A 15041-nucleotide genomic window follows, 5' to 3' on the forward strand; every position below is an offset into this window, starting at 1 on the left:
AGGTCTGGCAGCATCTGTGAAGGAAAAATCAGAGTTAACGTTTCGGACCCGGTGACCCTTCCTCAGAACACCGGAACCAAAACGTTAACTCTGATTTTTCCTTCACAGATGCTGCCAGACCTGCTGAGCTTTTCCAGCAACTTTGTTTTTGTTCCTGATTCACAGCATCTGCAGTTCTTTCGGTTTTCCTGATTTGTGGCTGCATTTTAGTGATTAACCTGACTGACAAGCGGTCACATGAATGCAGCTACAAAAATCTGAAACTGACAATTCTCATTATATCAGGAGACATTGGGGCTATTGAATGCTGTCCCCTCTCAAAGTGTGCTTGGTGTCATGGTGGGGTCTGGTGGCATTTAATTGGGCAGAAAGGGAACCTGTATGGGCCTCCACCAAAGGTCCTTCTTTCCTTCTTCAAAGACACAAGCATCAAGAAGTGGGGGGATGCTGGCTGATAGTCATTCTGCTTCCTGTGCAGCTGAGCCCCATTACCCCCCACCCCATAATCTCCCCCTATCCATTCACTTGTGGATTGCGATCCATCAACAATATGGAGTCTTACTGGCAGTATCCACCTGTTTCTGGTCTTGTAGCTCTTCAGCAGGACTCTTACCTCTAACTGGCAATCGGTCAGATTCTGTTGGGACCTTTCATAGGAACATAGGAATAAGAGTAGGCTATTCCGCCCATCAAACTTGCTTCACCATTTATGACAATTAATGCTGATCATTCACTTCAGGGACTTTTCCCCACACTATTCCATAACCCTTCTTGTCATTGGTATTTAGAAACCTGTCAATTTCTCTACTTTAAACATACTCAGTGACAGAAATTCCTCAACCCTCTGAGTAAAAACAGATTCTCTTCACCTTAGAGATAGTAGGAACTGCAGATGCTGGAGAATCTGAGATAACAAGGTGTAGAGCTGGATGAACACAGCAGGCCAAGCAGCATCAGAGGAGCAGGAAGGCCGACGCCTCAGGCCTAGACCTTCCTGCTCCTCTGATGTTGCTTGGCCTGCTGTGTTCATCCAGTTCTACACCTTGTTCTCTTCACCTTGGTCTTAAGTGGCTTTGCCCTTATTTTAAACTGTGTCGCCGATCAGAGAAATCTTTTTCTCTACATCTACCCTGTCTATCCCTTTAAGCATTGTGTCGCTGTGGAGAATACTGCTTCACTTTGCCCAATTTCTCCGCAATCTCTGAGAATACCCTGGAGCTGTTCTGCTGCTAGCCAATTAGGGACCTTTTTCCTTAAAGAGATGGCATGGGTCTCTCACTAGTTTTCCAGCCAGCAGGTAGGATCCCTTTTGCCTACATTAAATACTGCTTTTTATTACTATGAGAAGGTTATGGGTGGTAAGTTTAATTTTTAATGTTGAAAGGGGGTCCTTAAGTGAGGTGCTTCCCTCTTTTCCTCCTTAGCTACTCCTCCTGGGACCCAAGGCCCTCCCTACTAAGGGGCAAGCGTGGTGATCTGCTAGGTATTCTCCCTGCCCCTGAACTCTTCCCACCAACCTCAAAATTGACATCATATGTGTAGCTTTTAGTATGTGCCTACCCATGCATATTTCCAGTATGTAGGTGATGCATTTGCTACATTGAATCTTTATATGCATGCAAGAATTTCTAAATTGCTGTGTGCTGGATTCAATTTCACATTTGAAATGGAGCTCCCTTTCCTTGATTCCTAATTGAGAAATCACTGGGTGTTCTCTTACAGTGTCTACCACCAACCTTGGCTGGCCAATGTAGGCATTGGGATATTACAGTTTCATTCATTTAAGATCTGCCTTATTTGCAACTTTGTAAATCGGTGTCAAGCCATTTGTTTAGCATATTGCATATTTTTATTTTACTTTCTCACATTTTCATCTCTATCTTGAATGTGTGACTTCTTTTTCTGAGACCATGCCCTCTCGTCCTAGATTCTCCCATTAAGGGAATCGTCCCTTCTGCACCTGCCCTGCCTAGGTCCCTAAGAATTTTGTATGTTTCAATAAAATCACTTCTTATTTTTCTATATCCCAAAGACCAAAATCAAAATTTACTCAAGCTGTCTTCTTAAGACAGTCCTTCCATACCTGTATCAACCCAGTGAACCTTCTCTGGACTGCCTCCAGTGACAGTCCTTTTTTCCTTAGCTAAGGGGCTGAAAATTCTTCACAGCATTCTAACTGTGGTCTGACAAGTGCCTTGTTAGTTTTAGCAAAACCTCCCTATTCTGTTTCCTTTGAAATAAACACTAATATTACATTTGCCTTCCCCATTACCTGCTGAACTTGAATGCTAGCTCTTTGTGATTCACGGAAGCAGACTCCATCCCTTTACAAATAAAGATGTTATATTGGCAATTTTTCACTCCTCCAGATCTTTCCCAGAATCTGAAGTTTCCTAGAAGGTTATTACCAGTGCACCCACATTCTTTGCGGCTACTTCAGTTAGTAACCTAGGATGTTTCTCACTGGGTACAGGGGACTTATTGGTCTTTAGCCCCATTAGTTTTCCAAGCACTTTTTCTCTAGTAATAGTTATTGTATTTATTTCCTCTCTTGTTTTTGCCCCTTGAATATTTAGTAATTTTGGAATGCTGCTACTGTCTTCTACTGTGAACACTGGTACAAAGTATTTATTCAACTTCTTTGCCATTTCCTGGTTTACAAAATGAGACATTTGCTGGAACTTGTGAGGGAAGGCCGTGGGACTTATTAGGGGTTGTAAGAATGAGTCCAAAAAGGGAATCTAAGGAAAATGTCACAGATCAGATTGGAGCTTTAGCTGCAACTAAGAATCTGCAGGTAAACAGCAATATGAGAGCCAAAGAAATGAATTAGGTAGATGAGACATACAAAAGTTTTTTGTTTAAAGGTAAAATGACCCATTATTCTTCAAATGAAGCACAAACACCCATAATTATATTAAGGGATAAAAGAGCTACTCAAACTCTCTTGTTGAATGGAGATGTCATTTTATGTTTTCAATGGAAGCGAAAGTGTGAGTAAGTGGAATAGGTGGAGTGTAAATCCCGATTCCATTGTATGAATATCCAAATGGCATGTGACTTTGTATGGACTGGTGGTAGTCAGGGAAATTTAGAAATTACCTTTGGATGCAGTTGATTTATTTCTGGGGAATGAATCAGCTGGAGTGAAAGTTATAGCTTCACCTATAATCATGGATAATCTGAGCAAGGTTGAAGTGACAGAACAGTTGCAAGAACAGATTCTGGTATTTTCCTATTTTGTGTGGTGACTGGAGCAATGGCTAAACAAAGTGCAACACCCAGAGGTCAAAGTAATACCTCAGATGGATGGTAGGGTAGTCAAAACTCTCACTCACAATAAGGATAATTCAAAAGAAGTGCTCGCCATGTCTTCATTAATTGAGGCTGAGAAAGTAGACCCCAAGTTAAGTAAGTTAGCTGTAGGCAGTGAATGGACAGTTCATCAAATAGTGGTACTGCCCAAATCATAAGAAGGTGTTGAGAGTAACACTTTTTTTGGAATTCGCTCATGGGATGTGTTTATAGGCCAGTATTTATTGTCCATCCCTAGTTGCACTTTAGAAGGTGGTGGTGGTGAGCTGCCTTCTTGGACAGCTGCAGTCCATGTGCTGTGGTACAGTCACAATGATGTTGGAGGGGGGATGCCATGATTTTGGCCAGGCCACACTGAAGGAACAGCGATATGTTTCAAGGTCAGGATGAAGTTGCTATTGCAGGGTATGAAGCCATACTGAAAATGTAATTATTCAGGTATTTCATCTGGCGATGACCTCAAGGCAACATCGTGCAATACAACTAAACCAGAACCTTTGATTCTTCAAAGACTGAGATGAGAATTGTTCAGTCAAGTGTCAGTGGGTTATGTGGGGCCATTATGAGTAACAAAATCAGGTTGGAGGTATGTTCTTACAATTATATATGTTATTAATTAATTTCATATCGTATGAATATGCTATTAATATGATATGAATTCTAGAAACTATTCCTTTAAATACCATTGCAGCTCATGTTGTAGTGTTTAATCTGCTTTTTGCTCGTTATGGCCAACCAATTGAAATACAATCTTATCAAAGTTCTAACTTACGTCTGATATTTTCGAGGACATCATTAGCAGGTTGGGCATAAAACAGTTGAAGTCAACTGCAAATCATTCTAATAACCATGATTAAAGCATACTGTCATGAATATCTCCAGGACAGGGACAAAGGAGTGTATTTCTTACTGTTTGCTTTCAGAGACTCCCCTAATTAATCCACTGGGTTGAGTCCATTTGAATTGATCTATGCCCATGGGATTAGTGGCTCATTAAAGTTGGTTAAGGAAAAGTTCTTAAGACTGAAAGACAAATCCTCAACGTTGGAGGAGGGGCTCATGTTTTTCGAAAGACTCACAAGAGCAGGTAGAACAAGAGAATTTAGAAGTTTCACAGGCAAAAATAAAAAAAATTGCGCTGATAAATATTCAGCAACTAGAACATTTCAGGCAGGAAATGAAGTGTTGGTATTGTTGCCTTTGCAGTTTGAACTTGTCTCAACTAGTATGCTAAGGCAAACAAGTAATAAAATTTAAATTTCTCACCCCCTCACTCCTCCATCTATCACCCTGCCACATAAATTTGGCAGCTTTATGGCATTTTAGCATTAGCCCCCCTCCACCCATAAATGTCAAGGCTCCATCTCTTCCCAGGAAAGAAGATCTAATTAATCTCCACTTAAGGCTAATGATTATTTCAATTACATTTGTTTTTTTTTCACTCCACTGGCAGTAGTAGGCTGCATAGACTTGTGTTATTGACAGATATGGAAATGTCTGCAGTTTTCACGTTTTGCTTTTTTCACCAAAAGATGATATCGAATGTTAAAATGTTGAAAGCAGAAAGAGATGTTAAAATTAAAAGTATTGCAAAGTTATGCTCTTAGCTGCAAAGATTGTTATAAAGACTACTTGTAATATTAACTTTAATTTTGTTGTTTACTTTTGAATTGTCGGTTTCTTAGTCACAGAACCGTTCTGTAGAAGGGTCATTGGACTCGGAATATCAACTCTGTTTCTGTCTCCACAGATGTTGCCAGACCTGCTGAGTTTCTCGAGCAATTTCTGTTTTTGTGCCATAGAATAGTGTTTCACCTATAATATAAACTAAGTATCAATGTGAAAAGCAGTAGATTACTGAAACTGGACGATGCTGGTGGTGTTCCTAAGTTATGCATGTAATGCTATTGACGTATTTTCTGCATTGTATCAACACATCCTGTAGATTTCCTCCCCAGATTTTAAAACTGTCTTTTTCTTTGTTCTGAAGCAAAGAAGGTTTTTATGAAATTAGCAGTGGGCCAACAGGAGTTTCCAGGTAAGAATTAAAGATTTTTCCTGCTATTCTTCATGTGAAAAATCAACGGAGATGATTCATTTGATGATTTTCTTATCTTTATACATTTTTCTTTGTGAATAATTAGTATGAAAAATCCTGCTATCAGTGCTGAATCATGATATTCAAATTTAAGCAAATATTTCCCCCCCAAGACTCCTGAAAGGCACGTCTCAAATTGAGATGTAATTTCAGTGGTACTTTATGCTTTATTGCTTCATAATATCCAATCAAATTGTTCAACCATGATGAATTTCACTCACACCCAGTTCTTCTTAACTAAGGAGGGTTTCTGAGAAGAAATAGGAACTATGATTGTCAGTGGCCTTCGGAGGAATTTCTTCTCTCAAAGGGTTGTGAATCTGCAGAAATCTTTACAATAGGAGGACTGTTGAGACTGTGTCATCAAATGTATAAATGAGACAGATTTTTAATCAGGAAGGGAGTCAAGGATTATGGGGAAAAGAAAGGAAAGTGGTGTTGTGGATTATCAGATCGGCCATGAATGGCAGAGCAGATTTGATGGACTGAATGCATCTTACTCATCTACACACAATGCTTGTTGTCTTAGTTTCGTTTCTTAGTACTCACTTACTGTGCTTTTACTTGAGGGCTGCCAGCCTCTGTGGCTAGCATTGCTTTTTACCACAGTGAGAGAGTCAGATAGCTTATCGCAGCAGTGAGCATTGAACAATCAAGAGGAATTTCATGTTGCTGTATGGCACTGTGCTACATCAGTGTCACAGCTATAGTTTTTGCCACCAGCTTACCTGGTGAATATACTGCATGTGCTTTAAGTAAATAGCCATACATGAATGTCAACAGGAAGCTTGGGGTTAACGGGAATTACAGTCAGAGGTACAACCACGATCCACTCAAGGGCCTGGTATGATTCCAGTCCAGGTCTGAGGCTGTGTTAAGCCAGGTGCTTGGTTTTCGTTGTCCGAGGATTGGGCCACAGTCAGTCCTGCAGAAGAAATGCAACCAGTCTAGGAATTACAGAAACGTTACTTGGTGTGTTATGAAGACATTAGTCCTGGGGTGATGCCAATCCTGCAGTGTGACAAAAGGAGGGACCTGGTACAATTGATGAAGTGAAACCTTTTAGTGGTGATGCAGGAGCAGGAGACTGGTGAGGTGTTCCCAGTGAGTGAGTAGAAAATGCAGAAAGGTAGGTAATGGTTAGTAATTTGGGAGGATGAGGTGGGTGAGAGCTAATGAGTGGATATGATGCATGTAATACTGAGAGTTGCGGTCCATAACCCTTAGTGAGGTGTGTATGCAGTGGCAAAGCTGGAGTGAGTTATGGCCCTCTGAGTGTGTGAAGTGCCGAAGATCATTCATTTTCTTCATCCACTGCTGTGAATTATTTTTTGCTTTGGCCACACACTGACCTAGGCAGCAACTGGGATATAGGCAGGCTCAGACTCTTTGACAGTCAGCAGGACACAACACTGCCTCCTCTCCAAGGGTCTAGGCCCGAAACATCAGCCTTCCTGCTCCTCTGATGCTGCTTGGCCTGCTGTGTTCATCCAGCTCTACACCTTGTTATCCCTTTCTGGCCCATGTCCTGAATGTAGAGCCTTGGGCACCAGTATGTGAGCGGCAGTTTCTGGCTTGCAGCATCTGAAGTGGTGTGCAGCTGGAGCGTATGGCATCAGTCAGCGCTGGCTAGTCTCCTCCACCTTGATTCCCTGAGATAGATACCATTGAGCTTGTATGTACAATTAATAAGGTGAAGAATGGGAATTCTGCATGAGAAAAGTCACCAAGAGCCATGGCTGACTGGGTGCCATGAATCTTCAAAAAAATCACTGGCTGAAAATGGGAAAATTCAGATCAATATATGTACCATTCAGTTTGACACTGTTTTCTGTCTGCACTGTTAAACACATGTCACACTGCCCTGCCACCTAATTTAGAGCAATAGAGAGGGGAAGTGGATGGTAACCCTCTCTTCCTATTTTGGTATTTATACCACTGCAATTTATCTCTAGTGCTCTGAAGAGAATATAAATATAAATTACATGAAAATGAATAACGTGACCTCTGCCCTCAAACTTTCTTTCATATCACTGGGTGCATTTCAGGGACAGATTGTTTCCAGTAAAAAAACAGTGCTACAGATTGCTAGAGCTGTCATTTAGATACTATTTGTCTGAAGGAAGAAAAGTTTTTACTTTTGGCTTTTTGAATGAAAAATAGTTTTAGTACTTCTGTATAACAGTTTACACCTTGTGATGAAAACAGTGTTTAAAAACCATCTACCAGTCCAAAAATGATGGTTGATTTGACGGGTGATTTAACCAGCTTTGTACAGACCCCATGGAACATGGGAAACAGCTAAGAGTGAGATGAAGAGCGTATACCCCACCTTCATTTTTTTTGACTTATTTGGAGGGAGCAGCCAAAGTTATTTGCCCTGCTCTTTCCTGAGCACAGGTCTCTACTCAGAAACTAAGCCTGTAGAGAAGTCTGTGTGCTCAGTTCTTTGGTTGAGCTGTCTGTACCTCTGGTGAGTTTCATACAATTTAAACCGAGGAGTTTTTTTTAATTCACTCATGGGACGCTAGGTGTCACTGGCCGACCAACATTTATTGCTCATGCTTAGTTGCCCTTGAGAAAATGGCGGTGAGTTGCTTTCTTGAATCGCTGCAGTTCGTGTGTTATAAGTGTCGTTGGGGGACAATTCAAGGATGTTGACTGAGTGACACTGAAGGAATAACGATGTACTTCAGCATTGTGAATGGCTCGGAGGGAAACTTGCAGGTGGTGGTGTTCCCATGTATCTGCTGCCCTTGTCCTTCTAGATGGTAGTACACAATGGGCATTTGACTCTATTGTTTCTACTTTTAATCCTTCTTTCCTACAAAAACAAAAAAATTGAAACTGCTGCATCACCAAATGGATTGTAGAGTGGCAGCATTCAAGTAAATGCTTACCCTGGACTGAATAGTTAGGATCGATAATGGTCACCATAAAACTACTGGACAGTTGTAAAATCCCAACTGGCTCCCTAATGTCCTTTAGGGGAGGAAATCTGTTGTGCCTAATTGCTTTGGCCTAGATGTGACTGCAGACCTAACGCAATGAATTTGACTCCTAACTCCCCTCTGGCCTACAAAGCCACTCTGTTGTATCCAGGAGTCTGAGTCACCATTTCCTTCTCAAGGGCAATAGTGATAAATAATAAATATTCACCTTGCCAATGAAACTCACTTCTCATGAATGAATAAATAACTAAAAATTGAATCATTAAATGTCTACTTTTTATAGCCTGTTCAGAGAACATTTTCCCTACTTTTAATTCATTTCTTTTTCCATTATCAGACTGCATCTAAAGCCTGGTTTTATTGACCCAAAAGAAGCTGATTGGATGTTTGAACAGCTGTATGCGGAAATACCCTGGCAGCAAAAATCGAACATCAGAGAGGGTTTGTTTCATTTAAGAAATATTGTAATTTTTATAGCATATTGTATTTGTGATAGAAATATTTAGTTTACTTCAATGCCTCAACATTTAGAAAATATAGGCATTTTGTTCACTTTCTTGTACATTTTTCAAATTCTTTTCCCCGTCCAAGTTTTCTGTCTATACACTTGTGAACCAGCCAGCAGAAAGTGTTAGTGATGTGAATTCTCACTTTTCTTATTCGGGAGAACTAGCCTCAATTAGATACATTTGTCAAGAATTTAGAACTTATAACCTCCGAGCATTATTGTACTCTGTATCATTTCAAATCTTTGACACCTTGCCATGCCACCTGAGCTCCATTCCAAAGATCTGCATTGATCCAAAATTGTTCTTTTGTTTGGCTTCCATTGGTGTCACTATGTCACGAGAAAAGGTAATCAGCAGTGTTTCATGAGTGCTCAGGAATTTCAGATCTGAACTGCACAGGACCTTTCAGAAACAAAAAGAGATAAATTCCTTTGAACGAGCAGCAAGAATTGGAAGCCATTCACCAGAATTCACAACTGGAATCTGATAAGTCCTATTCTAAACAATCTGGAAACTCATGCGATGGAGCTGATTCTTGACCTGCTCAGGAATTTCTCTGCTTGCATATCTGGATAAGGCAGGTATTTGCAGTACTGCTTTTGCATTCAATGGAGAAAGAAATCTAACTGGGCATGGACCAGCCTACAGAGACACTCTGTAGAAACACCAGACACACTGTCAGATTCACAGACCTTAAGTTGTAAAACCTGCACCCGAGCCACTGATACCTGCCTGTAGGAACAGTTGTGGTGAAAAATTACACAAATGTAAACAAAAATTAGCTTTAAGTTATTTTACATTTCCAGGCTCATTGGTTTATGGTTAATGATGAACTTGTAAGAATTTGATCTATGGTATTTCTGGAGCCTTTAAAGCTTAATGCAATTTTTTTTTTGATTTGTGCAGTATCTCATTTGAATTGAAGTTCGCATCTTATTTGCAGCAATTATTGATGAAGTGTGATGATAAAATTCTAGTTTCTGACAGAAAATGCTTGCTGAGTTAATGTTAACAGTGCACCTATTATTTTTAAACTGGCAAGCACAGAAACTACACGTTCTGAGCAAAATGGCTGAGTAGAGATTTTAATAGTCACTGGAACTGTTTTTTATTTTAATAATCTCAACAAATTGATCAAATTGCTCACACTTACTATTTGATTCATAATTTAAAATCTTGCTTACTGGCTGATTCTAGTCTTATTAATTTTTATTGTTCAAAGTTATTCAGAAATTTATTTCAAATGAACTAATAGCTAAAATGTTTTCTGGAGCATTAACACTGAGGTTAAGAATCTGCAAGGTTTGGAAAAAATTTACAATTGCTGGTCAGCCGTTTTCTTATACAGGGTACTGAACCTACGTAGAATTGATTCCTCTTACAAGGAATACTTCAGTACTGTGCCTTTACTCAGACATATCTTTTAATTCACTAACTGCAGTAAAGGTATTTCCGTGCTGATTGTGCCAGCTTCCTGACCATTTAAAACACTGAACCCTTGCAGTTCTGTTAGGTGTCCTTTTTCAGCCTACAAACTCGGGTGCATGCCTTAATAATCCCTGTTCTATTTTGTTATAGTATAACATATTCTGTAAATGTAGATTTATTGTTCCTCTATTACTTTGTTTTAGCTGTAAAGCTCACATTCCAATCCTAATTCTCATTTGATTCTAATCTAATGTAAGTGCAATTTGATTTCATGCTTATTCTAATCACAATATAAGCCAACTTTCACTTTAAATTGGTAAATATTTACCTGATCGAAAAAATTAATGTCCCTTGGAATATAACACATGTACAGTTAAATTTGTCTTTTTCCTACTGCTACATATGCAATGAGCAAACAAAAACATTCTCATTGTTTCTTAGTAAATTGGCTACATCTTCTGATAAAAGAACACCCAACACACACACATGCCTGACACTTGATTGCAAATGATGAACTTCCAATGGGCATGTATTTAATGCCTGGAACTCTACAAAGATGCCTTCAACGCTGATCCTGTATTGTAGATTTGGGCTAAATATTTTGATGTCCAGAAATTTACGTTATTCTGCCTTGAACTTTTAATCACATGCTTAAGAACAGGATGAGAAGTAATTTTCACCAAAGCTGTACTGGGCATGCCTTTTTCTTATACAAATTATTTTTAAAAGCAGACTTGTTGAACAATCCCTGACCAGTACCCATTTCGAAGAGGGTGCCATTGTTTTAACCAAGTTAAACTTTCTTACAGATCAGTTCTTTCTATGATTGTTTTGTGAAGTGATTCTAGTATGTTTAAAAAAAGAATGATAATGCCTAATGCGGATTTTGTTTCAAATTCCAACCACCTGAGGGGGCTTGTATTGGTTTCATGGTTGTTGCTGGTTTCTGGTACCTTTATTGTGTCAGAAGAATGTTAGATTGTGGGGGTGCCACAACCAAATTTAATCCTGTCCTCGATGGACACTCATATTAACATACTTTGCAGTATTCATAGAATGATCTTGAGTGAAAATTGTAGCTGATTTTCTTTATGACTAACTCCCACTTGTTATTGTGAATGTCCTGTTTTAAGTGTCAATACAAAAGAGCATAGTGTGGTATATTTGAAGCTATTGGTGAAAGGACTTATTTTTGCTTGTGAATATTTTATGTGCTCCAGGTAGATCATATCAAGAGCCGCGACTGACAGCCTGGTATGGAGACCTTCCTTACACATACTCCCGCACAGCTATGAAATCAAACCCTCATGTATGTTATTTCACCTCCTTTAACTACCCATCTGTACTGCTATCCCTGGTACACAAGTGTTTGGTGATAATGGAGGCTTTTGTGTTCCATTTAGTGGCATCCTCTGCTGATTATGCTGAAAGATCACATTGAGAAAGTAACAGGGTACACCTTTAATTCTCTTCTTTGCAATCTGTACCGAAATGGCAAAGACAGCATTGATTGGCACAGTGATGATGAACCATCACTGGGACAGAAACCTATCATTGCATCACTTAGCTTTGGAGACACCAGAAACTTCGAAATGAGAAAAAAGCCACCACCAGTAAGTATGGCTATGTTTTTAAAAGTGCTTTAGAGTCAATGTAAGATTTTGTTACTGTATTTCTTTGTTTCACATGGATGAAGTTAAATGTTCATCATATGGATGTAATACAATCTCAATTATTGCCTATAATAGAGGAAAACCCCAGTAATTAATGGTAATTTTAAAAAATAACAAGTTGGTCTTTCAAGTATGATCAAGCAATACTGTAGACAGTGCAATAAAAATGAAGCATTATATTTGTCTAATAAAAAAAGTAGGCTAAAAATAATTGAAGGAACATTAGTTAAAACACCAAGCCGTTCATGTATGATTTTGTCTGGCAAACATTTTCAGATAATCAGAAGCCAGATAATCGGAATGTAGATGATAGATATTCTACTTATTAGAGAACAAAACATGTTTCTGGCTATTTATAATACTGGTGGATTGCCATAAGCCTATTTGATGTAAGAACAGAAGTAAGCCATTCATCTGATTGAGTCTGCTCCACCATTCAAAGTGATCATAACTGATCCGATAATCCTCAACTCCACTTTCCTGCCTTTTCCATACAACCCTTGATAACCTTACTGATTAAAAATCTGACTATCTCAGCCTTGAATTTATAGCCCAGCCTCAACAATCCTCTGCAGTAAAGAATTCTACAGATTCACTACCCTCTGAGAGAAGAAATTCTTCCTCATCTCAGTCTTAGATGTGTGATACCTTATTGTGAGGGAAAAAAAGCCTCCACATCTGCTCTGTCAAGCCCCCGGTCGCTAAAAATCTTGTATGTCCAGTGGCATGTTCAAGAAATGTCAAAAGGTCATGGTCAGATATGTGAATGGGGAGAAGGTGTACATCACCACAGCACAAATTAGAGGAGAAGGTTGAGACTTTTGCTTGGCTTGTGAGACATGTGGCTGGATTTTCAAAGTGAAGTTCAGGACAGGGTGTATGAATGAATTTCAAATCCAACATCACTCCAGAACTGCCCTAACCCGAACCCCATTTTCAAATGCAAAAGGACTAATTGAGCAGGAGGAGAGTTCGGCATTCCGATAGTGGTGCCAAGCTTCTGGGATTCCGGGAGCTCTCTGCCTGACACCAGCAGCAAAAGCCAGCATCAGCTGTGTCAGGTTCAAGTGGGCAGCTCCTTGAGAATGGGACACAGCAGAAAGAGGTGATGGATGAGAAGTGGAGGATATGTGTTTGTGCTGGTTCTTATTGGACCTACAAGAATAAATTTTAAAACTTTTAATGTAAAGCAATTTACCAGGACTCTGTGGAAAGCCCACCTGAAGGCAGATTGGGTTCACCGGAAAAATATTTCAAAATTCCATTCTCAAACTAGCAGGCCTCTTGGAGAGCTCCTTAATAAACTCAAGAACCATGAAAAGGCAGCAGTTGCATTTCCTGCTCCCTCCATCCACACACCCCACTGGACCTTTGAAAATCTAAAACTGTCCTGAATGCACTAGATTCCTGAAATAACCCTGAGACTGTGATTATTAACTTCTCTCCACATTACATCCTGACAATGTAGCCTTGGCCCCAGGAGTCAGGACAAAGGGGCACACATCAGAACCAAATAACAGGGACATTTTGCTCCAGGGAGCCCCTCTGTATTCAGCTCAGGGTGGGTTCAGGAGCCTGATTTAAGAGCAACATCGGGGCCAATGTCCTTTCCCTGGCTTTGCCCTCAGTGTTTTGCTTCCAACTCCAAGCAGTTGAAGATTTGTTTATTATTATGCAATATATGAAATATCTACTCAAAGATAAATCAGCTTTACTGCTAATATCAGAGAGCTACTGGCTGATTGTTTCTCTGAGGTGGGGCTTTCTGCTCTTCAGGGGACAGTAATCCTACCTCCAGCATATTAATTTGCCAACCAAGACAGACATAGGGACCACAGCATCCCATGAACTCCAGCATCGTAGTCTGCTCCCTTATTTGAGCTTCCTTTTGATGATTATGAAAGATCTGGGAAGTCCCAAGACTTCAAACATGATGCTTCTTTATGTTAGAGATATTTCAAACACAAAAGACAATTTGGAGTTAAAGATGGGGTGTTTAAGATATTCTTAGATAAGCACATGAATATGCAAGGAATAGAGGGATATGGACCAAGGGCATGCAGAAGGGATTAGTTACATTTTGCTTCATGTTCAGCATAATATCATGGCACGAAGGGCCCGTTCCTGTGCTGTATTGTTCTATGTTCTGTTCCACACTCAAATTTTACTTTTCAGCCCAGACTTTGTAACTTGAAATGTCTCCCTGACAGCCCCACCCCACCAATGCCCATGTTTGGAATTTAAAATCCTCAGCATTGTTTTCTTCCTGCAGCCTTATATTCCATTTGCAGCTTTTTGTTTTATGGTTTGTCCTTTTGTGGTCATATAATGACTATATGGGTATTTCCCTAGAACTTCTACACTGAACCCTTGTATCTTTTCACTTCTGCCTTTATGAGCCTTCTTGACATCTTTTTTTGATTAAGCTTCTGTTCATCCAATTTAAACTCTCTCCTATAGATGAGAATTTATTCCTCTGCTCTTGCACATTGTAAAGTGCAATTTTTTTAAGTGCAATATGAATGCAAGCTGCTATTATTAGCTTTTGGTTGAAAAGTCAATTTCATATATTTTCAAAATTCTTCAGCAATTTTATTACTTGTCTTTCCCATACTGGATTTGTGTTTGTGTCATAGCAGCAAAACCTCTGCTTAAAATTTAATCAAAAGCTCATATTAACTGTTGTCAGATGGACATCATAGAATATGAGTTCCCTGATGAAGGCTGTTAACCTGGTCTAATCGGGGAGCCCTTGCTGACAGATATAAACAGGAGTGTCAGAGGTTCTGTTCACTCTGAGAGCTGGCTCTGAGGGAGCTGGATCAGTGTCAAGGACTCTCCACATGTAAATAAAGGCTGACTTGGTGATGGAATACTGGCCTCTGTGGACTTATTTCTTTTAAGGCCCCAGTTGTCTCATCTTGATCAGATGTGCAGAGGAAAGAATTCCTGGCTCCGGAAACCCAACCTCTTAAAAATGACCTCCACAGTGTCTATTTGGGATAACAAGGTGTAGAGCTGGATGAACACAGCAGGCCAAGCAGCATCAGAGGAGCAGAAAGGCAGA

The 15041-nt window shown here is 39.8% G+C and overlaps 1 protein-coding gene across 1 annotated transcript in view; it reads left to right on the top strand.

Moving 5' to 3' along the window:
- The window catches only part of alkbh3 (alkB homolog 3, alpha-ketoglutarate dependent dioxygenase), a 60767-nt gene that overhangs the window by 28614 nt on the left and 17112 nt on the right, over positions 1–15041 (top strand). Inside the window, exons 5-8 of the mRNA XM_048607361.1 lie at positions 5306–5353; positions 8702–8805; positions 11522–11610; positions 11705–11914. Coding sequence (XP_048463318.1) covers positions 5306–5353; positions 8702–8805; positions 11522–11610; positions 11705–11914 — 451 coding nt within the window. The remainder of the gene's footprint in view (positions 1–5305; positions 5354–8701; positions 8806–11521; positions 11611–11704; positions 11915–15041) is intronic.

The sequence above is a fragment of the Rhincodon typus genome, chromosome 17, assembly GCF_021869965.1.
Source record: "Rhincodon typus isolate 14 chromosome 17, sRhiTyp1.1, whole genome shotgun sequence".
NCBI lineage: Eukaryota > Metazoa > Chordata > Chondrichthyes > Orectolobiformes > Rhincodontidae > Rhincodon > Rhincodon typus.